This window comes from Alligator mississippiensis, chromosome 13, assembly GCF_030867095.1.
Source record: "Alligator mississippiensis isolate rAllMis1 chromosome 13, rAllMis1, whole genome shotgun sequence".
In the NCBI taxonomy this organism is placed as follows: domain Eukaryota; kingdom Metazoa; phylum Chordata; order Crocodylia; family Alligatoridae; genus Alligator; species Alligator mississippiensis.
The window spans coordinates 2,652,207-2,676,828 of NC_081836.1; the positions used below are offsets into that span (position 1 = coordinate 2,652,207).

General features: G+C 41.0%; 1 protein-coding gene across 12 annotated transcripts in view; it reads left to right on the forward strand.

Moving 5' to 3' along the window:
- EIF4G3 (eukaryotic translation initiation factor 4 gamma 3) overlaps positions 1-24,622 on the forward strand; it is a 174,717-nt gene that overhangs the window by 97,500 nt on the left and 52,595 nt on the right. For 6 of the 12 annotated variants that reach the window (XM_059716609.1, XM_059716601.1, XM_059716605.1 and 3 more), the window contains 7 exons: positions 7-27; positions 884-1,063; positions 1,706-1,820; positions 7,374-7,474; positions 10,283-10,405; positions 16,183-16,291; positions 22,870-23,745. In XM_059716609.1, coding sequence (XP_059572592.1) covers positions 7-27; positions 884-1,063; positions 1,706-1,820; positions 7,374-7,474; positions 10,283-10,405; positions 16,183-16,291; positions 22,870-23,745 — 1,525 coding nt within the window. The remainder of the gene's footprint in view (positions 1-6; positions 28-883; positions 1,064-1,705; positions 1,821-7,373; positions 7,475-10,282; positions 10,406-16,182; positions 16,292-22,869; positions 23,746-24,622) is intronic. The other 6 variants (XM_059716603.1, XM_059716607.1, XM_059716608.1 and 3 more) reach the window with 3 other exon arrangements.

The following is a 24,622-nucleotide window of genomic DNA, read 5'->3' on the forward strand; positions in this document are numbered from 1 at the left end:
CTGAAGGGAGGATTCAGACCCATTCAGGTAATTTTAACTACTGGTTCTGCATGGCATAAATGTCTCTATATCATATAGTGAATGTACTATTGTCAGATGCATATCTTACCTATTTAATTTTTAGGGCTATTAAAGTTTTAGTAGGAGGTCAGTCTTCTAGTGCCACAAATGCTTCCATGACTTTGGATGCTGGTGCCTGTCTTAAGAGGGTGAGATCTGAGCAACATTTCACCAGGTTGCTTTTCTCCTGGGTCTTTGAGTATGGGCTACACTTGTGTGGTGGATTATTTCATGCAGATGTGATGGAAAAAAGTGGTGCAACTCGGGAAGGGGTTGCCACTCGTTTGAAGAAGGAATGCAGGACAAATGGCTCATTCAGAATTTTAATCGGACAAAGAGGGTAGGTATTGGGATATCTGTGATCTCCTCCTAGTTGTTTGGGTGTTAGCTCTTTTGGAGCACTTTCCTTGATCTTTTACTCCTGTAGCACATTTCTTGTAAAGGTGACCTTTCTGTAATAGCCCCAGCCTGTAAAATATATATTTAGCAGAGAATCCTTTCCATTTACTACCAGGCTGAAAGCTTGTGCATATAATTTACTAGACACAAACTAATGGTTGTACGGTTACAAATCAGAGCTTGAGAGTTCGCTTTTATTCAATCTGCTTTTCTCTTTCCTTGTGCTTTTTAAAACTGGGGGTTGTCATATGGAGCTCATATCTAAAGATTAATAAACATGGTCCTTCAGTTTTCTGAGTGTGTGGCAACCCTTTGAATGTTTCATTTTAATAATACTGTGGGTTTTTTTCTGCTGTTATTTGATGTTGAAACTACTTTAACTTTTCAGGGAAAATGACCTTTCCCCCCACTTCCCTTCCCCCAGTTTTTTCAGAGGCCTCAAATACAGCCTCCAAGAGCTACCATCCAGAACAGCAGCCCTTCCATCCGTCCTGGTGCGCAAACACCAACTGCAGTGTATCAAACCAACCAACACATCATGATGGTTAACCACCTGCCAATGCCGTATCCAATGCCCCAGGGCCCCCAGTACTGTATACCACAGGTAATATATTGCTTAGGCACCTGGAACCTATTACAGCTGGGTAATGCACCTGGATTTTAAAAAGGCCATCCTCAAAGACTGTAGGAAAGGGTGGAGAGAGAAAACTTAATAGAGTTATTAGCAGCATAAGCTCTACTTCATTAAATCTCCCTTTCTCTGGCTTGGCAGAGGGTGGGGAAGAGAGGGGAGTTGGTAATCATAAACTATATCTTTTTATATTTTAGATGAAATAGTTTCCTTTTCCTACAAGAGCTCATGAGAAACTAAACTATTAGAAAATATCTAGTACCATAAATGCCCTTGAATTGGTTTAATACCTGTGCTGTTGCTATAAAGCACTGGGCTTCATGAGCTTACTGCATTACAGAAATCAAGTTGAGTATTGTGCATTTCAGCTCTGGTTTCCTGCATGTCTTTACCTCAGATTACACAGCTTGCATTTCATCCTTACAACATGCTTTTTGGCAGGCAAGCAATCTGAATCTGTATAGCAGGGTTTCATCATCTCATTCTTATGGTTGGGTTTTTTTGGGGGGGAGGGGACGGGGGGGGGGTTGCCAACCTGGTTAACTGCAGCTTCCATGTATGACGCCATGTTGTTTGCCAGTTAGTTGTAAATTCCTTGTAATTTCTCTTCGCCAGTATCGTCATAGCGGTCCTCCGTACGTGGGGCCTCCGCAGCAGTATCCTGTTCAGCCACCGGGGCCAGGCCCATTTTATCCAGGACCGGGTCCTGGAGAATTCCCCAATGCTTATGGTAAGCAGGGCAGGGGTTGTAGTGGTACTGGTGGGGGTTGGAGGTGGTATTTCTGTAGGTGATCATGTTTTATTGGTTTGTTCTTATTGTGTTAGATCTGTTTAAATATTTTTATTCCATTTCCTGGGCACTTGTTTGAATCCCATATAGCTGTTCAAATTGAACATGTCACAGTCCTTATTATTTAGTCCTGTGATTCATGCTAGCCGGTTTTGGTATGCATGAGCACTTGGGAATGGCTGCGCTTAATCTTGTGTGAAGAAGAGTATTTGCTATTTTTTAATCACTGTTCAGTCACCATTATTTATTAATGCATTGTGAAAATGCCTGATAGTGCCAGTTCCATTAAACTAAGCACTGACTACATGCATAGCAATGTAGCAGTTAACATTTCTTAGCCCCTTATCTGCATAACAAAGCTCCATCGGTAGAGTTACAGTGTCTACCGAGTGTGAAAAGATTGCATCCTACAGCCGGTGTTTCTGTGTGGACAAAACCTCCAGCATGGCTGCTGCTCGGCTGGCAGAAGGTGGCTTCTGCCAGCAGAACTCACATTGTTCAGGGGAGCTGGCATAACTAGAGGCAGAAAAACTTCTGGAAGAGCTAAATCCACAGGACATGGCTCAGCCTCCTTAGCTCTCCTACAGCTGCAGCTCCACAGCAGAGCCAAGGCAGCAAACCTCCTCACATAGATGCAACGCTGTCAACACGAATTCGTCTGCCGGCAGAGCTCCATTAGTTTCCCAGAGCACCAGAGACCTTCTGCGAGCGGAGCTGCATCAACATTGGGGATTTTGCCAGCAGAGCTTTTCATAGTCATAGCTAACATAGCAATGCTGACAGAACTCTAATATAGCTGAGCCTTGGTCATTTTTCAACCGTTTGAACCATGTTAGCCTGAAGGTAGGGAAGGGTGGCACCTTAGAGACTAACCAGTTCAGAGAGGCCTGAGCTTGTACACTAGCACAAGATGAAGTAGATTGCGGGCTACAATAGCTCATGCCTTTTTAAACCAGTCTCTAAGGTGCCGTCCTGCCCTACCTTCTATTTGGCATTTAGAAACGGAGAAAAAACAAAGCTATATAACCTGGGTGGTCAGTCAAATTGAACTGCTTCTGGACATCTTATGGGCTTATATTTGTTGCACAAATAACCTTTTGAATCAAATATGACAGGAACAGGGAGAGCATTCACAACATGTCGACAGCTTTATGATCAATTTGCTAATAGTAGAAAAGGTTAATAAATCATTCGGCCATTTCAAGGGATCTATTTTGTGGAGGGAAAGAGTGAGCTTTTTGTGGGGGAGTTCGGATGGCCAAAGACTTTTTGTGGGAATTCTCCAGATGTAACAGTTCCATAATAAGAAATTAAATGTTGACAGTTAGTGTGACGTGTGTGAGCAAAGACAGACGTGCACTTTTTTCTTAAATAAGAGTAGTTTTGTGAACTCCAAACCTAAATATTATATTTAACTTTTAAAAACCAGTAATATTCATTCCTAAGAGGAAGCAGACTCTTCTCTCTGGCTCCCTGTCAAAAGCTGTGTTAGCATGCATGACTCCCTCCCTCACCTGCCGTGGCCAAGCCTTGCATGTTGGTCCTGTCACCCATAAGTCAGTCACCCCGCATCAGGGCAAGAGAAAGTTTAAAGTCACGTCCTAAGGTCCAAAGAGGTTGTGTGCCCTCTGTCTTCCCCCAGCCTGGGACTCTAGTCCTGGACTCCTTTAATTCTCGGGCCATCACTTCCCCTCGGTAAAGGGAAGAGAGGAGGGGAATGGTCTTCTGGCTTCTCACCAGTGGATCCTGTGTTAAGCAGAAGAGCACTGCTCCTTCCTACAGCTTCCCTGCCTTGGCCATTTGCTTTTCCGTGTGGCTGTTTCACAGCTTCTTTGCAACCTCCCTATCTCATTCCCCCAGTGTGTATGCTGTAGTTTTTTAGAGCAGCTATTTTCTTATTAACAGTTTGGTCTCAGTTAGGGATAGGAACCTATTCCTGTATGAGGTGTATATACCCCATCTTTTTGCACAGGGGGTGGGATTTAGCCATTATTAAAATGCATCTAATTTGGAATATTGGTTTCATGTGGCTGGCAGTTGTTGATAATTTCCCTTTTAAAATGTAGAATCAGTTTAGTAACATGGATCAGTTTTCGCAACTTCTACAGTAGTAACAATATATATTTGTAAGCTCAGCAGTAGTTACTTACTATGGAGGGCCATATTCAGCAAGAGGAGCTAGGCAGATGGACCCCTGTGCTTGTGCAGAGCCCCTCGGAAACCGGTAGGGGCCCATCTGCATGATCCTGTTGTAAGACGACAGTTTCTGTCCTCGGTAATTGAATATGTGTTGTCATGTTGTTTTTGGGTCGTTTTTAAAATGCGCTATTATTGGTTTGTGGGAATATTTAAAAAAATCTCAAGATTTTTGCATCCTACTACTGCTGCTACTAAATTCCATCTATAATGCTTTTCATTTGTAGATACCAACATTTTGGTGTATTATAAAATGTGTTTGCCGTGTGGAATGTCACTGGTGATTATTTATCCCTTAATATGAATAGTCATACATCTTTTTGGTTTCCTTAGTTATAAACTTATGTTTCTAGTTTTTAATATTTAATTCTCGATTGTTGAGCTTTAGAATTGGACTAAAATTAAGATGATTTTAAATAGTTTATAATCCCAGTTTATTAACAAAATTATGTGCAAATTAAGAAATGCAAACTGATTTTAAAGGAAGATGATATAACTGAAAATCATTTTTTCCTTCAGCTGTCACATACAGCTAATATATATGGCTAGGAATAATACCCTGGATATTTACCATTATATCACTTCCTTTGGATTGGGGATCTCCGAATGAATCGGGTGGTAGAAAAAGATAACTTCTGTTTGTATACCTTGCTAGAGAAATAAAGAAATAAAGAAAACAACACTGCTAGAGAAATACAGAAAATAAATGTGGCATTTGCTGTTCAATTAGGATACTCTAACTTGAAGAGCACAGCGGATAGTTGTAAATTATTGCTTTTCTGCTGATTCTTTTGTCTGGCTTCTGAGTCCCTCCCAACTCTCCAGATACCATTTTTCTGCTTCACTTTTTTAGTTTGGAAAAGTTGTGCTTCTAATTTCTTCTCTATTCTTTGAGCTGCCCTGGTTTCTTGCCACATAGGGCTGTAATCTTTCAGTCCCTGCCTGCTCTAAGGTGGCTGTGTCTGCTGAGTATCAGTGTGCTGAGCTAGCAGGCCAGGGATGATAATCTAGGGTGCGGCCTTCCAGTACGACGAGGGCTGTTTAATTCCAGCCAGGCAAAGAAGTTCTAGTCAAGGAAGAGGTTGCCAGCATGCACACTAGTTGACTAGAGATTAGCCTCTGATCACCCATTTCTCTCTCCTACCATTGCTTCCTGACTGTGTAGGTAGACTTTGGACACTCTTTAGCTTTCTTATGGAGAACGTAAATATGCCTTGTCTGCTTGGAGATAAAGAAGCCAATCCTGAGCATCATGCATTGACTTTAGACAGTGGCAACAATCAGAAAATATGCAGTTTAAATACGAAAGCCTTTGTTATTACAAGAGAACAAGGTACACGATAGCTGCAAAGTGGGAGTGAACGAAGGTGAGGTGTGAGGAGCATTGAACTACAGGGAATGAACATGCAGTAGGTGCAGAAGACTGGTTCACTATAGAGAAGAGATGAAGCCTCTGTTTTCCAGCTGGCAGCTGTATTTCTTTCAAGGGTTGCCCTTGCTTTTCAGCATTTGCTTTTTTAACCTTTTTCTTTTAAAGGAAGCATTTGCCATTAAAGTCCATAGCAGGCCTTTCCTAATAAAATAATCTATAACATGTTCCATGAATATCTGGTCAAAGAGAACAAAGCACCTATGTAATCAGTACACTGAACTCCTTCTAGGAGTGTAATCATTGATCCCATCTCTTGTTAACCAAACTCCTCCTCTCATATAGTATGCTGGCCTCAAAGCTGAAGTAGCTAGCTTAACACATCCACGAAAAAACAGTCTGATGATGCCACACGAGAGAAGGGGGTAGGGTCTTGTGGTGACAACCCCAGCCATAACTCAGGATATCCTAACATAGATTTTGTCTGTGCCTGTGGGCAGAACATTTTGTGTCTCTCTGCTTCAGTTTCCCATCTTTAAAATCAGGAAGACAATGCTTCCTTTCCATGTGGGAATTGTGAATGTAAATTCAGTAAGGTTTGTAGGGTACTTACTCATTGCTGTGATGTTGACCTTGCAAATAATTACATAAATAGCAGAAAATTCAGCTACTGCAAAAAAAAAAAAAAAACCCGCCAAAAAACTCCTCTTGAAGAAATTAAGTCAAACCGCCATGTTGTTTGTCAGAATTACCTGCAGTTTCCACCAGTGGCTGCAGCTTTTAGCAGTTTGAAATCAGGAGTTTCTAAATGCTTTCTGGTATGCAGCCGCCTGTTCCAGGTATTCAGCCAAGAAATAGAAACCTCTTCAGGCCCTTTCGTTCTGGTTTTCCACTGCAGGAGCACAAACTGAATGTGCAAGTTATAGGTTAAATTTCACTAGGCTGAGGTTTGCTTGTTTTATTGGATTTCACCACTCACTTGCATGAATGAAAGGCTACCTTTCGGTATATCATGCACAGATACAATTAGGAAATTCCTCAAGGAAGTGCCATACAATAATTTTATTTCCATTGAATGTTAGCCTAGCTGAAGAATAAATGGGGTGATTTTCGATGCGAGTGCAGGGCAGATGGCTACCTGTACTATTCAGTGTCTTCACTTGCTAAAAAGCAGAACTGTCTTACGAGTACCTGGAAATCCGAAAGGAAACCAAGAAATAAGAATCACACAGCACCCTTATGCCATTGTCCAAGAGCATGAGGCAAAGGGGGACATGCATGTACTATATGGTAATACCAGGACAAAAAAGTCTCACAAGCTTGTGTGCTTGAGATTCATACATCTCCTTAGTGAAGTATGTATGCCCAGAACAGATCTTGAACTCCAGTTGCTGGTATGGTAAGTTCTCTCCTCTCCAGATTTAGTCTTGAGATGGCAGTTGCTTATTCGACAGAACTGTTAAAGGAAGAGCACACAGACTACTCCAGAAATGTACTGAGAGTAGGATTTCTCTAAAGAACGATAGGGAAAAAGGGCTGAAAAGACCCTCAAGAAACTCTCTAGTTTAGCCCCTCACTCCAGATAGGTTCGTCCCTGTTCCAGGCAACGATGGAAGAATCCACAGCCTCGGTAGGAACTCTGCTCGAGTGCTTTACTGTGTAGTTAAGAAGATCTTTCTAATATTTAACTTCAGTCTCCCATGCTGCAATTCAGACTTTGTGTCCTGCCCCCCGTGGGAGAGCTTAACCACCTTTAGAGTTAGCTTAACCAACTTGATACCAATCATAGATTTTCCTTGTTGCAGTTTAAGTTCATTATTTCATGGCCCGCCCTTTCCAGTGGAAGGAGGATCCAAAGGGTTTTCTCCAACTGACAATTTTTATTCATTTACAAATGAACTAACTATTTCTGTCTTGTGATTTCCTAGGCACCCCTTTTTACCCAAGTCAGCCAGTGTATCAGTCAGCACCCATCATAGTGCCTACACAGCAGCAGCAGCCTCCCCCAGCTAAGAGAGAGAAAAAAACGGTAAGAGAGCCTAATTTATTAGGACTTAGTTTGGGAGCTCCAGTTGTGGTATATGGCAAGGTGTGAACACTGAAGAGAACCACTGATATAAATGGTATATTTAGATGAGACCGTTATCTTCTCATGTTTCTCTGGGGCTTTTATAGCTGACTGCTCCATTTTGCTGTTATAGTTGACACTTTCTGATCTACACTTTTGTATTTTAACCCCTTTTTTGGTTTTATAACATCTTAACTAGAGTGGAATATACATACTTTTGTCAGATTTTGCAAGTGTGGATTGATTTCTGTCACTTTTAAGAAACAATACTTCAAACCTGTCTTTGAGCTGTGGGTAAGGAACGTACATAAATATCTGGGGCTGTGAAGCTTCCTTCCTATTCTCCACCACTTTGAAAGAGACTAAACTTACCATCATTTCATGGCTTTTTGGCTTCCCTTGTGATCCCAGCCTGAATGGCAGTGAACAAGTACCATTCTTACTGATATCAGCAGGATTGGTCGTAATTGCCTTCCCACTGTGTTAGTAGCCTAATTAAAAGATACTGAATGGGTAGAGAAATTAAACTGTGTTGTAACCCACTGAGTTGATCACTCCAACTTGAAGCATCTCATTTTATGGCATTATAGGAGAATATTCTGTTGCCACTGCCCAAGCTGTAGCTAGTCTTTGGCAGTCCTCTAGAGTGAAATCCTTTGTCTATACTTGCAGGTGGCATCAGTGCAAAAATGGCTAAAAATCCATTTAACATAAAACTTTGCATCTCATTACTACTATAGTTCTTTAGTTATGTCTGATAATTGAATATTATTAATTCATAAATATAGTTACTTTTTCATACATTGGTAGAATTTGAACCTGAAGGGTGTACTTCTTTGCTTGTATTTGTGTTTGTCATAACTGATTTGTTTAGTACATCCTCTTTTAAATTAAATATATTACATTATTTCTTTAACTGGCATGAACTGTCATACTTGACACATTTAAGATAACTATCATCCCTAGGTACCCAGTTGTATTTGCACACATACCACATGCACCTTTCCCCTGAAAATCAGCCCCTGTTTTCTATTTTGTCAGATAGTAAAAAAAAATAAAAACAATAAAAGAACGTCTCTGGTTCACTCCTCTTCACTAGAATGAGTATGTGTGAGAGAGACCTGAGGATAAAGATAATCCACCATATAAAGCTTGCATTGAAAAGTGCTGCAACTACTGCTAGCCTTGTACTTTGTTGACTGAAAAAAGAGGATTGATGGCCCGTTCCAGTGACACTTGCTAAAACTTTTAGGAAGAATCTCTTTAAACCTCCATCCAATTAGTATAAAGACCTTGCATTGAGTGTTAGAGGGACTTTGAAACATAGTCCCCATTTCCTATAGGGGTCTCTACAAAATAGCACTGAATTTACAAAATTAATTGAAGGAGGCTTTGGAGAGGCTTGGCAAACGCGCATGAATGGCACCAGTGTTTCAATATTAATGGAAATCTAAAATTATCTAATTAATAACATATTACTGGAAGCTCCCAAGGTCAACATCCAACAGCTGTTCAATGAAGCTTTGGAAATTTTTCCACCTATTTACCCAATATGAATGATCCCAAAAGGTCATGGGTTTTTAGGTAACTAGAAAAGGATGGAACTGGATTCCCCAATTCTTTCATTTTTGTCTCCTGTTCTTTAAAATGATAAATCTTGATTTCTACCCAGGTGTGAGTACATGAAGGAGATTATAACACAATTTTCAGTTTCCAGTTTATTTCCACTTTTGTGGAACTAAAATAATTTAAAGTGGAATAGTTGAGTTCAGAATGCTGTCAATTTTTTAAAGAGCTACATTCCTGTCTGAACAGCTCAATATCAGCCAAGCATTCACATTTGAATTAGTCTGGTCATGGTTTTTTATATAAATTTGGTGCTGAAAAAGCAAGTATGTTGGTTTTTAAGTGTATCTATCTCTGAGTAGATACAAAAGTGGTATGCATAAGTAGGTAGTGGGCGGAGGGCTTGATTAGCGTGTTCTTATATTACAGAATTGTTAACATTTCATTTTGGACAATATACGGGCTTTTTGTATTCTAGGATTAAATACGGTTGCAAAGAGAAATTATCCAACATGTGCATTGTGTTTCATTTCACAAGGTTTTCAGGGGTTTTATGAATTTTCTTTGATACTGTTTTTCCCCAGTGTGGGGGGGGGGGGGGGGGGCGTATTTTTTTAAGGTAGTGGGAAATTAAACCACCCCCAGTTCACTCTTGCCAACCCAGGGTGGAGTCAGAAGTACTGGATTTCAAATCCGAGAGATGCATTTGGACCTCCTCATTGATAATCCTTCACCTTTGCCTTTCCTTGTCAGCCTGTGACAAACAGGTTTATTTTTATGGCAGATCAGTGTCTTGTAAATTTTCCTGGTTTTAGTGCGTTTAATCTGCAACGTGAAAAACTGTATACTTAACGGGTCATGCACAATGAGTGATACCTTTTCTAATTGTTTTACTGTCATTCTGGCTCTGGCAATGATACAAGTTGCTTAAACAATGATGTAAGACTTATGGATATACTGCTCTGTTGAAGCTTATTCAGTTAAACTGTATTTGCTCATGCCCAAAGGATAGCCACTTTTAAACTAGAGCCCTATCATCTAACAGTTACAGGTCTGGTTAATGAAGCTGAGGTTGATACAGAATCCATTATATTTAATACTTCATGTTATGAGATTTATGTGGCTTGTGCTTACTTGCTGCCTTTATTGCCCTCTATGCTGGTATCTAATGAGTTTGACATACTTCTGTATTCAATCCTCTAGATCCGAATCCGGGATCCAAATCAGGGGGGCAAAGACATAACAGAAGAAATTATGTCCGGAGGAGGCAGCAGAAACCCTACGCCTCCCATCGTGAGACCCACCTCCACACCTACTCCACCTCAGGTAATAAGGGGCGAGCACTGCTAACATTAGCCTTTTATCAGTGATGTCTGCTCAGCTTTGCTTTTCCCCAAAGCCAGTTTTCCTTCTCCCTGTATTATCTGGTCCTTTCATGTACTGACCATGGTTTTTCAGGATGGTTGCTATCTAGTTTTTGGTACTATTTTTGTAAGTACATGGCTGACATTCAGAGCAGAGTTGCTGTTACAGGCTTCCCTAACCTGCTTTTTATAGTGTCATCAGAAGCAGTTTTGGGGCATTTTTATAGAAACACCTTTGTTACAGAATAATATAGTACTTTTTAATATTACTGTTCCATTGAGGTGCTTCAGAAATGGACAAGGGGAACATTCTCTCTGACACGCACAGCGTGCTGAATTATGTTGCGGGTTGTGTGCTTTACTGTGTTTTTGTAACAGCATCCAGTTAACATTTGCTTGGGAATCTTAACAAGGCATTCCTGACTCCTGGGCGAGTCATGTTCAGTCTTAAAATTGCACTTTTTCAACAAAGGAAAAAGAACAGATATTCCAAACTGACCCTTCCCCCGTTGTCTACCACTTCTGGGTAACCCTGCCACCTGGCTTTCAGTTTCTAAGCCCTTCTGAGGATCTCTGTTCAGCCCCATGTGAATAACCTGTGTCTGTGGTCTGACAGTTAGTTTGCTGCATGCAGCACTGATTCAGGGCCACAAGAACACAGTTACCAAAAAAGCATCCAGGGTAGGCCTGACACAAGATGGATTTAAAGTCCATCTTGTCGAAGTGCAGGTTCTAAAAGAGGTTGCTTTATACTGTTGAAAAATAATTTTTCCCCCTTACCCACTATGTTCCATGTATGCAACAGCCAGGTCTGAAGCAAGGGGAAGATGCTAAAGGGAAAAGCAGTTTCCCTTTTATTGCTGGCTCCATCTCAGCAAATAGATCAGAGGAATTGCTTGCCTCTCTTTCTATCAGAGCGCCAGGTTTGCAACTCCTCTAAGCTGTTCGTAGCTATCTCTCAATTCCCCTGTACTTAAAAGGGCAGTTGTGTCCTACCTGCCTTGTCACCCTCCCACACTGTACAGCTCATTCCTCTCCCTCTCCCCAGAGGCTTGCAGGATGGGGGCGAATTCTGTCCACCAGACTCCCAGTATAGGAGCTAGCTCTTCCTTCCTCCTCCTCCTCGCTCTCATGTTGGTACTTACACTTCTTGTCTATGCTATCCCTCGCACTTTCCCCCCATTTGAATTCTCAGGGTCCCCATACGCAAACCACAGGTCTCTTGCTATCTGCTGGCTGTGTGTAGCTGCTGCTTTCCCCTTACCTTGTGTGCCATCCCAGATCTATCCTTCAGGAAGTAACATGGGAATTTTATTTAATTTTTTGGAAACACAAACCTTGGAATTTGTGCATTGTTGCCTGAAAAGGTTGCCAAAATGTATTCACCTAAATTTCAGATATTACACAACCTGTTCTAACTTTATAATAGGGGATGGTGTAAGGCAGGAAGGTTCTTGGGGCTTTCGCTGGACCTCGTGGCCTGGTCTTTGGAACATTTTGAATGGGGTTTTTTTCCCCCCTGTAATCTACAGGTTTACGGGAAAACTACAGACCAGCTAAATAGCTTTGGCACTAGGAAAGTGGGAGGAGCAATATGCACGCAAACATTGTTTGTGAGGCTATTCGCACGGAACAAAGATAAATGCTGACTTGGGTGGTGATTATTCCATTTATTGTTGTCTCGGTGATGCTGATGCTGCTTGTTGAGTATAGTGTTTCACCAGGAAGTGCGATTAGCTAATGAGTTACACAGGCACAGTGTTAGCACCGTGGACTCGGAGAGAGGCATAGGTAGGGCTTGTATCATGACCAGTCACACGGCTGTGCTGAATTCAGCCCAACCAGAGAGAGACTCATTTTTGTTAATTGCATGTTATCTAAAAACAGGTTTTCCTCTAAATTTACCACACACTGTAATAGAATGAAATGGAAGAACAGAAAGGGAGAGAGTTGGAAACTTGGACCATTATTACATTTTCTGTGTTTCTTTCCTTCATGAGCAGAGGGAGTGGTGGCGGTAGTGATATTAGTGTTTTATAGGATAGATGTTGTTGCTTGATATATTTTGGTGTTGAATTGTTCACTCCTATAGAAATGTTGAGGCATTGAAAATGGAAAAGGCCTCAGTTTCTGTTTGCATTGTACATGAAATATGGGGACTTTGTAGACGACTCTTACATTATTTCAAGTGCCTGTGATCCAGTTTAACAGGGCAGACAAAATCCCCAACTTGTTTAATAAGCGTGACTTTTATCACTGCTGTAATTTATATGCAGAACACTTCAATGAGGTTTAATCAGCTCCTTTAAATCAAGTATGCAAATAGTTCTTTGTTTCGTACCCAGTCTTCATTTTGACGAACAAAATTGGTTCCAGGCACAGAAAGGCTCTGACAGGCAACTCTTCAGAAAAGTGCATTATTAGATCAACTAAAGCCAGAAAATGCAAAGTTAAGGTTCCAACAGCAACTTTTCTTGTGTAGTTTGAATGAATTTGAATGCTGTTAGATATATATATGTGCAGCGTGGCTAAGTCACCATTCCTGGGGATGCTATAACTAATGGCTGTTCATTTAAATATTTAACTATGATGCTTCTTGAAACTTGTTAGGTTTGTTGCATTTAATTTCCTTGGCCACAAAAGCCGTGAGTGATTGGTGTGGGTTTCCTAATGAAAAGCAAACAGTGTGTGGAAACATCCCCAGTGCATCCTAGGTCACATAGGTGCAGTCGCATCCATCTTGTTCTCTCGCTATGCAGCCATTGTGCAGCATGTTAAAATCCACATCAGGAGCAAGCTGCTTCTGTTAGATTCACCTCTTCCAGAACATGCTGAATTTGAATTTTGTGGTAGTGAGGCTTTGATAAGTGCCATCATCTCTCTCTGCGTGTTCATGTACCGCAGCGCCTGCACCCTCCTTTTCCAAATCCTAGATACTCCCATAGTTGTCACTGTGGGCTGCCCTTACAAGTTTTAAATTAAATAAAATAAGTCATATTTTTATTGGAATAAAGCCTCTAAAAATGTTCAGAGAGTGGACAGTGCAAGGTTTCTACAGTGTCAAATAACTAAGAATAGGCCTGGTTTACCAGATATTCAGGGACAAACATGAAACATTTCAAAAGCTTAATTTTTTTCATGATAAATGGCTGCAAATATGGTTTGCAAAAGCTGTTCTCATCCAAAATGTTACTATTGCTGCTGTGGCACTGTTCTTCTGCATGGTTTTTTTTTGCCACTTCTGTGCTTTTTATATCTCCCATTCTCAAGGCATCTAGTCATTGCAGTCAGTACCAGTGACTAAAGAAGATTTAGATGCGTCTTCCCTGGCTCCTTATTTCTGCAATAAGGCCTGTTCAGTGATGTGAGGCACATTCGTGGAAGAATCAGCTTTGTATGTAGAGCCAGGGACTTAAACATCATATTGGGTCTGCAACAGAGCCCTGCAGGACACTAACATTAGATTTCTGTGGTTGACCCAAATTGGAAAAATCCTTTTCCCTCTGACAATTCCTATAAGTTATCAAAAATAATGCTTTATGGAGTCTTTTTGGTGAGGAATAATGTAGCCGCAAGTGTCAAGATTAGAGGGAGACAGAATGCAGTCAGGGCTACATTTGCCAGCAACAGTTGTTAAATTTGCCTCCACAGATACGCACTGCAACATCCTGAATATCACTGGTGCTGCAGGTGCGCTCCAAGCCAGGAGCGCTGCTTTCCGAATGAACAGGGCTATAGTATTAGGGGCTATAACAGAGCGCTACAACTGGTTACCGTTTGCAACACAAGGTGGTGGCTCAGGATAGGAAGGACAAAATAGCATGTCCAGTTGGAACTGCAGGGACAGCGAGAGGTAGTCGGGTGAATGGAGTTGCAGTACCTCAATTTGGAATGTGGTTTAGCATTCAGATGGACGGATCCGTGCGTGAGGATGCAAACTCCCCTTCTCGTACCCACAGCTCTACCACTGACGAGCTTTGCGGTGTCGGCCAAGTCTCTTTCCCTCTCCGTACCTCTGTTTCCTCCTCTGTTAAATGGGGACACAGCTCAGCCAGCGGGTTTCCAAGATGAGTTTGTTGCTTCAATCTTCTGGGTTTCATCTCTGTTTCCTTAAGGGGTGTGATTTATTTTTAAGGAGGGAAAAAGCCCCTATCACTTAGTTTTCAATATAAGTGAGGGTTTTTACATCTATACCTCTTGCTGATAAAGACTCCAGCAGCACAGCTTGCACGTCTCAACTTCTCTTCAGGGTAGCGGGTGGTGTGACTTTCTATCTACATTTATCCATTAGCTTCTGTTGTCTGCTGCTGCTTTGGTGCCATAATGCTCACAGTCCAAAACGAGACCAAAGAGAAGCTTTTTTAGAGGTGCCAGAAAGATTTCTTTCTTTAAAAAGCTGAAGGGAATTAGTCACTTATCCCATGTGGGTGGAAGTAAGACACCTGACTTCCTTCAGCTCCCGTAAGAGCCCCAACTTCTAGTATAGATGTTTCTAAAGGTCACTGAGAGTGGCTCCATGGGAGGTTTACATTGCAAAACGGTGTGATCCTGTATTGCAAAATGTATATTGCCAAGCAACGGTCGTTTTCATTTTTGCTATAAGCCACATGTCCTTTCTCTCTTTTAAAAAAATGTTTATATATATAAACTTGTGTTTTTAAGTGGAATTTACTCATATGAAAACTTTATAGAATCCTCCAGTCTAGCTGTATGGCAGCAGTGCAGCCTTGTCCTAAAAAAATTAGTACAGTCATTTATATTTTCATGAAAAGTGTCTGTTAGGTTTCTTTGGGGAAATCCTGGCTTCTGTGGCTTTATGTAACCTCCACAAAAACACTCCCAAATCCAAAGAGCATCTGCTTTCAATGTTGTGCCGAAGTAAGCAGTTGCACTGGTTGTGGTGAAGATCGAGATATTTTTTCCCTCTTAAAAATAGCTGCTATTTCTTCAGGTTAGATCAGGTTGCTTTCTAGCCTTGCACTCTTATTCCTAAATAGGTAAATATTGCCAGGCCCTCTCTTAGCTGAGTGAGAACCAACTATTCCTGTGCACCCTGGAGAATAAAGCAAAATATTGTATTTCTCATTTCATTAGTGAACAAGGGAAATCATACGTGCACCTCTTGTCTGGAGAGCATTAGGTAGCTTTTTTCAAATGGTCACATGCAAGTGTGTCTAGTCTATATTGTCTTTTGAAAGTTTTTGGTTAGAAATATTAGCGCGTTTGCTGTCTTTTAGTGAACCAGCAAGTATATAGCTCATTAGAATGACCGTTTTGAAATCAGTCTAGATTTTGCCTCGTGATTTTTGTGTTTTTAATTGCAGTTTGCTACTTTCTAACACTGTTTAAAAATATTAAAGGTATTTGAAATAGCTAATCATTTGTGGTGGTCAGGTTGTACACCAGTTTGCTCACTGTTTTTAGGAGCATTTTTGCTGGTCTAGTGAGAACCATAGAAGTCTGAAGTATGTGAATGACTATGCTGTGCTATCCTTTCTTGTTGCCGTTAATAGTAATTGTCTTTTTTTCCCCCTTTCCTGCTGCCTTTTTCCTTTCTCCCTTCCCATGTACTTTTTAAATTTATTCAATCGGTCTGTGTATATTTTTTTCCTGCCTTTTTTGCTTTTCTTTTCTCTCCCACCCTACTCTTGTCTCCCCCACTTGCTTGCTTGCGTTCCATGTTGCTAGTTTTTATGTTCGCACGCTCATTATCACCCTTTTTTGTACTTCAAATCCCAGCAGCTGTCCAGCCAGGTCCCAGAGCACAGCCCTGTGGTTTATGCGACTGTTGAGAGCACTCCTCTCGCTGCCACCACCACAGTTACTGCGACTAGCGACCCGAAACAAGGTTTGTTCATGGATATTTTCTCCGTGGTGTTGTTAGTAATATTATTTCTTTGTCATTAGTTTAACTTTTTGTAAACTAATAAAAGTAGTTTATTAGTAGGTCAGCAGGGTCTCTATTGCAAGACACTAGGGTTGGTTTTCTTGCATTTTCCCTTTGAGCCTTTAACAAAATTGATGTATTACCTACAGAGGTCCTAGACAGATATAGCATCTGAAGCGCTCAGATGCTTTTGAAGGGTTTCAGATAGCTAGTAGGCAGACATAAGTGTCCTGCAAACAGTCTGAAAATGGCCAAAACACTCCCCAAATGACCATGGATGAAATGGCTACTTCTCTGAAGCTTGTTCACACTCAACCATGGCCTGGCAGGGTTGCTTACCTCTGTCCATCTGTAGAATAGATTAATAAAATAAATTGGGCTGCTATTGTTTTGACTGTGTGATTACCAAATATCACGTTCTGTGTAGTACTTTTCCAGTTGCCCAGGTAAAGTGTCTTAAAACGATTGCTTTTCTCATAGCCTAAACAATAAAAATTTGTCTTTTAAAACAATCTCCCTGGACTTGAAACACTATGCCCCAGATTTCTTCCCGTGGTAAAATTTAATATCTGGTTATAAAACTTTAAGGCTAGGATTTATAATATGCACGCTCCCACAGCATACACTGTACTGGTGCTGTTAACGCAGGACTGATTTTCCCGTTCTCGTCATGTTTATTCATTGTGTTACGGTACTGCACTTCCTGCCTACAGCAGGGTGTACTTGAAGTTGCAAAGCACCATCTTTTTCTTGATACTTTTCCTGTCAACCTTTTGACTAAGGAGATTTTTAAAAAGGACTTGCTGCAAGAAGAAAATCTAACCACCAGAGATATTGAACTCTAGCCAGAGAGGCCAAAGAAACTGGCTTCTGATATTTCAGAAATGTCGTATAGCCAAGTACCAGCATGACCACTGATTTGACAGAAGTGAAGTAAAATGTCCCTGAAGCTAATGGTAAAACTCTGAAAATATTACTTACTGGCAGGAATACCTTTGAGGTTTATTTTTTCCTCAATGAAATATATTCATGAATATTAATGCAGGTTATTACTATTCCTTCCTTTCTTACACAGTTATATAGAAACGTAACTCGCGTGTGAATCTTACACTGATTATGCTGGCCAGACATACCACAAACGCTTATCGCCGCACTTTACTCCTGACATCAGCTGCAATTTCTGTTTCAAGTCTGGGCCCACTTCCCATCTTTGCCAAAATGCCCTTGTCCTGGTCATCAGTCTTGCTAGGTGTCTCAGACCTTTTCTGAGCAGGATTGTGTAGTGGTTTTGTAATGTGAACCATGACTGTCGCAGTCATCAAATTGATTTGCACTTGTCAGTCCTTCTGGGTCTGAACTTGAGGCTCTGCTCATGAAACTCCAGGGCACAAACCATTACTGGGAACACTCCCTCACACGTGACGAGATTTCCAATCTAGTTATCAGCAGGGATCCTGGTTTTCTCTGATTTAAAAGAATCCCCAATTTTCAGTGAAGAAAAAGTAACCCCAAATCCACATTTTTCTGTGATTTAAAGATATATAGATATGTATATGGTGGTGTTTCGTTTTAATCGTGGAAAAATGTGGATTTGGGGTTACTTTTTTTTTTTTTTAACTGAAAATTGGGGATTTTTTTAAATCGGAGAAAACCAGGATCCCTGGTTATCAGCATAACACTCCAGGCTGCCATTCTTATTCCAGCAGAAGGGTGGCCTTTTCAGGTTAGCTTAAACCCTTTCTGTGCCACATAGCCTAAACTAAAAAGGGCACTTTCTTAAAATGAAAAAAGATTGTCTCCGTGGAGGACTATATGAGTATAATTACACTGGTTTAAATTTAGACTTTAGTGGCATACATTGCCTCTGTAGAAAAGTCCTCAGATTATATACCAGAAAGAGAATCCAGCATTTACTGTTGTCTAAAAAGGCACTAAATGGCAAAATTACTAAAGCAATACAGAGCAATATTAAAGAGGGAAACAGATTGATAAAATAGTCACTAAAATCAGCAACCAAGAGCATGAGAATTAGTGCTCAGTTGAAATATCCACCAGAGCCACAATTGGGAACAAATTAAAGATGACAAAAATGTTCATACATTGCTGTGATTACTTAATCTAGGTCTTCACAGCAACATTAGGGGGTGGTCTTCTATAAACATATACCAAAGAAAGAACTCCTTAATTCTTATGTTCTGTCATTACCAAAGTATGCTTCCAGTCACTTTTTACTGAAATTAGAGTTCTTATACAGTTTTGTACTGATTTCATAAATATAGTATTAAAACCTATTCCACTATTTCACTGCAACTTTATGCCCGGCAGCTGTATATCATGGAGTTGATTCTCGGTGTCCTGCACCTTCTGCATTTTACTTACATAAGTTCAGAGCTGGTGTAAGCTACTACCGTTCTGATACAGTAACCCTGACCCCTGTAGCAAGGGCAGAGGAGGATTCTTCCTGGCTTCATATGGCAACCAGCAAAGCTCAGAAGCATTGGAAATACCACTAGGATATGATAGGATAGGCATAACTACTCCTAGATCATCTGTGACCAACGCTTGTCCAAATTCTTAAAGAGCTCCAATGATAGCAGTTCTACAACTTCCCTAGGCAGTCTGTTCCTTTGCTTCACTGCTCTAACAGTGAAGATGTTTTCCTGATATTGCTCCTGAATATTGATACAGAATTTAGTTTGAGCTTGCATCAAATACACAGGACCCTCAATGTGACTTTTACTATTGCAAAAATTATTATGGGCCATAATTGGAATCTGAGCTGCCAAATTCAGTCAGAGATTGGAGAGGTGGTCCAGGTTCAGAGAAGTTTCTAATCACGTCTCCAAGATTTTTAACAAAGATCATATGTACCATAGTTCTTTCACATACAGCCTGCCCAGGAGTAAGATTCGCATCTTCTTTCTGAAAGGCCGAATGAAGAAAAACAGATCTTTCCTTGTAGGAAGTAACTGATTAGCAGCGAGCAGCTAGGCAACTGAATCTGCTCCTTGTTCTGTTCCCTGTCACCGTATTTCCTTGCTTATAATGTGCACCCCCATTTCCAGCAGCTGGTTCTGGAGGGGAAAGGTGTGCATTGTATGCAAGAAAATACGGTCGTCACTTTGGGAAATTGGAGTAATACAGGTGACGGAAGCAAAAAAGTACCTCATTCATTCTACCCCATTTTAGCACCTGTTGTGTTCCTGAACTACATACAAAGCTGCATCAGCACTATGTTGCTAGCATTTACATCAGATCAAACGATGGAAATTTTGAACAGATCCAGAGATTGTGTTTAGCTGAGCATCCTGAAGTGTACAGGTGACTGACTGTCTGAGTCTGCTGAGATCTGATCCACCCACTGGAGCCTTTGCAGTCTTTGCCACCACAAAACACCCGTATCCCTCACAGTCCAGCTCCTTTCTCCTGTCTCATGTCTTTGGGATGAAAGAGATAGCAAGATGCAGAAGTTCTCAGAATAATTCCAGACCTTTTGCCTCCTCTCTCCCCTTCTTTCCTCTGCCTGAACTTCATACCAACCTCCCAGTCAGCTTCCACTCGATCTGCGCAGCTCCTGTCTGCTCTCTCCTTCTCCAGCCTCCTCCCCTCCCTCCCCCCCCCCCAATTTTCCCAATCTCTGTGATAGGAAAAGGGGGAGAAAAATCAGGAAATGTTTCCTGAAACTTGGCCTCAAAATGGAATCTGCAGTGTTTTGTATGAACTCTGAGAAATTACCCAGGTCCGCAGAGCATTGCTTTATATCTTGCAAACAAAATTGTTTATGAAAGGAAAAACATTTCTTCCTTTGAAACTCAATACCTCCAAGAAGTACTTTCTGAATATAACTTCATGGACTGTCCTTGCACATTTAGGAAGTTTTAAGAGTCAAGGGTTATTGCATTTGATGATTTTTTTGAAGAACAATCTTAATTTTTGTTTTCCCTTCTTAATTGTACATTGTTTCATGTGAGTGCTGTAATAAGAGCCTGCTGTAATTCTGCTCAGAGGATAGTGGCTCACGGGTCATCACGTGGTAATCCTAGGTTAAAAACCCGGTTTTGTATATTTCACTGTTGCTGTCTCTTAAAATGACTCTTCCTGTCACTTCAGATGACATTTCTTAATGGTCTGTATTTGGGACCATTAAGGGGAGACTAGCTGGGCAAACATCTGTGGCAGTTTGTGAATGTCAGAACAGTCTCTCAGTTGTCTGCAGAGTTTTGAGTCCCCAGGAAGAGGAGACCTAAGCTTGCTTTCTTGGGGGTTTTGTTTTTGTTTGGTTGGTTGCTTGCTTGTTTTTAAGCTTTCTTGGAAGTTGCTTAAGGAGTTTCCTTCCATCTTGTGACATGATCTGTAGAACATCCCCAAAGGTAATTTCCTTTTATTGGTATTAGGGCATTCCTGAAGTTCCTATCTAAAAGCAAATGTCCCTGGTAAAGCACTGTTTTTGCTCTTCACCGCTCTAATTCTAGCCATCTCCGTCAGAGTGCTTTAGGCTCTGTGGGCCAGAGGAGGTATGCAGGGCCAGTCCAACAGCTGGATTGGGCCCCGGGCCATCCTGCGTGCCCAGACTAGCGCACAGGACCGTGTCCTGCAGGACACCCCACAGACCCATGGGAGCCCTGTGAGCTGGATGACATGGCACCCTTTCTTTCATGCAAGCATTAGTTAAGATTCAAACAGGTTCTCCCTTCACAACCTTTTCCCACTTCAGCTTTGACTCAAGAAGGTTGAAAGTTGAATCTTCTTCTATATACTTTCCCCTTTTCTGCTACTAGGAGTAATAATAATTTAAAAAACCTGGGCGAGTTCAAATTGCCTCTGGTATTTTATAGGAAAAGAGGAGCCTTGCAGTTCTATGCTACTATAACTTTCCTTCATCATTTCAGATGTTATAGCAATGATTTGAAAATGTCTTAATATAGCATGGTAAAGTATAGTCATCTCTCAGGGTGCAGTTCCTATAGACAGGGTTGTTGAAACATTTTACGTCTAGCCACTGTAGCATTTGAAGATCCCAATTAGCTCTTAACGACTTGTAATAAATAGAATTAGAATGTAAAGATATCCTAAGTTTTTATAAGAGTAATAAGAAAAAGAATTGTGTTAAACCTGATTTCCCCTGACAATGCATTAGTTTGGTCTCACTTTCCACATATCATGTGAATAGAGGTTTAGGGAAGTTCCTAATAGTTCTCAAACCATTGTACCCCATCCTATAAATGCGCCAGACTAGTTCTTTGCACCTCCTCCTGCTGTTGTATTGTTCAGAAAGTAGCAGGACACTTTCCATTTGCAGGATGGAATAGTGTCCACCTCCCTGGATTTGCATAATTCTGTCTTCCTTACTTACATAATATTTTACTCCAAGTGATACCAATCTTATCTATGCTGTAGTATAATAGCACAGAGCTATAACAGTGAAGAAGTTCTGCTAAAATGAGATCTTATAATCTCCCTGATTTGATCCAGTCAGTGTTGGCAGAAGGTAAACAGTTTATAGATATGCTAGTTTAAGCCCTTTAAATTAAGTAGTAACATTCAGAGAAGATAAAATGGTTTGTCTTAGTGCTGTGACACAAAACACATCAATGTCTCGTATTAGACACAGAGAAAGTAGAGGAACCAATCTGCGTGCAGCCTGCATTTTCCAGGACTTTCGTTATATGGCTTTCCATTATAATATACAGATTTCCCCAACTTGTTATCCTGTAGCAGGAAACCTCCAAATGTGATCAAACCTTTCTCCATGCTTAAAACTTGTTTTCTGGCAGTAAGACGTCATTTTTACTTCTGGAATTTAAATAATAGAGTAAGAGTAAAGTACAATAATTCCTCCTCTTTTCTGACATCCTGAACATCTCAGGAATTTAGGAATAAAGACTTTATGTAACAAGCAAAAAACCAAGCTATATTATCATACCTGCTGCTAATAGCTTGGTGCTTTGCATCCTTAAAGGAAAAAATGATCACCACACATCACTAAAGTGAACAAATAGTGGAATCGCCATGTTAGAGGGGCAAACGTGGCACAAAGAGGGTATAAACCACCCAACATTACAAATGGTGTCACAGTTAGAGTAAGAATGGGTTCCAGTATTGTAACCCCTTCTGTCCTCATATCAACTATTTAACTTAGCTTTATTTTTGTTTCATGTTTAATCTCTGGTTTGATGAAGAAGAGTCCTGTTTTGAGCAGTAAAATCACTGTAAGGTTCCCGGAGTTCCTGCCTCTCCTGTCTCCAGGGTTAAGCTTTGCAAAGCACGCTTTCCTGGAGAAGAACTCTGTTCATTGCAAACTCTTTTCAGTAAAGATCTTACGGTTTCTCAGTGCTTCAAGATAGTCTTGATTCTTATTTTAGATATTAAGTTGAGCTACTATTTATGCTTTTTTCCTAAGAAGCTCTTTTTTCATAGAGGTACTAGAATTATAGACAGAACACCATGTGAAGCAATTAAAAGAAGCCTAACTGTGGCTAGTTAAATCTGAATTGATCAACTGGACCTGTCATTGTAATATTATTTTTTCCCTTCCTCAGAAGAGAAGCCAAAACCAGATCCAGTATTAAAATCTCCCTCCCCAGCCCTCAGACCAGAGCCCAGCGGAGAGAAGAAAGATCAAGCTGGCCAGACGTCCGAGGCTGCTGTGGTAGAAACAACACCAGACGTTCCTCCAGCTGCCTCGCCACCCCCTGTTGCTCCTGTTGCGGTGGTTTCTGCCCCTCCTGCTGCTGCTGCTGCCCCTCCCGCTGCTGTCACCATACCAAGTAAATCTACACTCATAGTTGACTCAGAGGAGAGAGAGGAACTACCTTCCCCAAAAGAGGAAGCAATGCCTATATCCAATGCCGCACCCTTCACAGAAACACCAGATCCTTCACCAACAGAAGAAGCTGATGTCGAAATGTGCAAGGAGCCTAGTAGTGTAGCGCCTAGTGATATTCCAGTGACTGCTAGTACTAATGTAATTAATGAAATGAATGGAGTTAGTGAAAAAGTGACTGCTACAGACAGTATAGTAGACCTAGTCCAACAGGAGGAAGCACCATTGACTGTTGAATTGGAGCCGCCAGAAGCCCCACCTGCAGAAGTGGATAGTGTATCACCTGTCATTGCTCTTCCCACTGCTCCTTCTCCTCCTCCCACCCCTCCTCCAACTCCTCCATCTCCTCCTCCAGTTTCTGTTGCTGCTGCTGTTACCACTACAACTCCTCCTTCTCCATCTCCTCCTCCTCTTCCACCTCCTGGTGCCCTCCCTGTTATTCAGGGAGATTTAGAAGGAGAGGAGAGCACAAGAACTACTATTAGTGAAGAGGTAAAAGATACTCAAAAGAAAGAGGACACGGAAGCAGATGGACAACCAGAGGAAATTGCAGAGTCTCCGAGTTTAAATTCCAGAAAGAGTCCTGTACCAGGTAAGTGCTTGACATTACGGTTTTGTGTTAAGCTTGAGGAAAGAGGAGAGAGCTTATTTGGGCTCTGTTTCCAATCAGGCCTGTTTCTTCATGCCCTGAAAGAATCTAGTCTGTGCCAGATCACCACTGCTTTGATCAGAAAATGCTTAATCCTGACTTATTAAGTGGAGGCATAAAAAACCTCTAATGTACTTCTTCATATAAGGGATAGTTTATTAGACGGTATTTGCTAAACATATCCTGGGATTGGTTCATTTCATATCAGTAGCTGGTGTACTTTGCTTCACTGGGATTAGGGGCAGTCTGCAGAACATCGTTGCCACGTGACATATGGGACGTCACTCTCCTGATGTCATCCAGCTACCTGAGCAGCCTGCTTCTTTGAAACCAGGTTTATATTCATCAGTCTTCGAACTGTTGAGAATGAATCTACTGAACCTGTAGCCTTGCTTTTTGGACAAGTATAACAAAAATGATTTTATCACAAGTGGTCAAGGAGTTGGGCAATTGTATGTCCTTTGAATGGCAGAAATTCCAAGAATCACACACCAGACTCTCTACTTACTCATTAATAGTCCCAGGACAGGCAGAAGGCAGGGTAGAGATGCACCTTATAAACTGATTTCTGTTAGTCTATAGATGTATTCCTACCCTGCTTTCTGCCTTATTAATGATGTATCTGCTTGCCACTACAAAGTGAAGTTGTAATGTACGTTATCAGATAAGCAAATGTCCTTCCCTACTCACTAGACTTCATTGCTCTTCTTTGTTTCAATAGGTTTTTTTTTCTTTTTTGAAAAAAAAACCCTATGCATAGTAGTCCAGGTGTTTTGAGGGTGTGTATAAGAGATTTGATAGACTACAAATAAGATGTAAA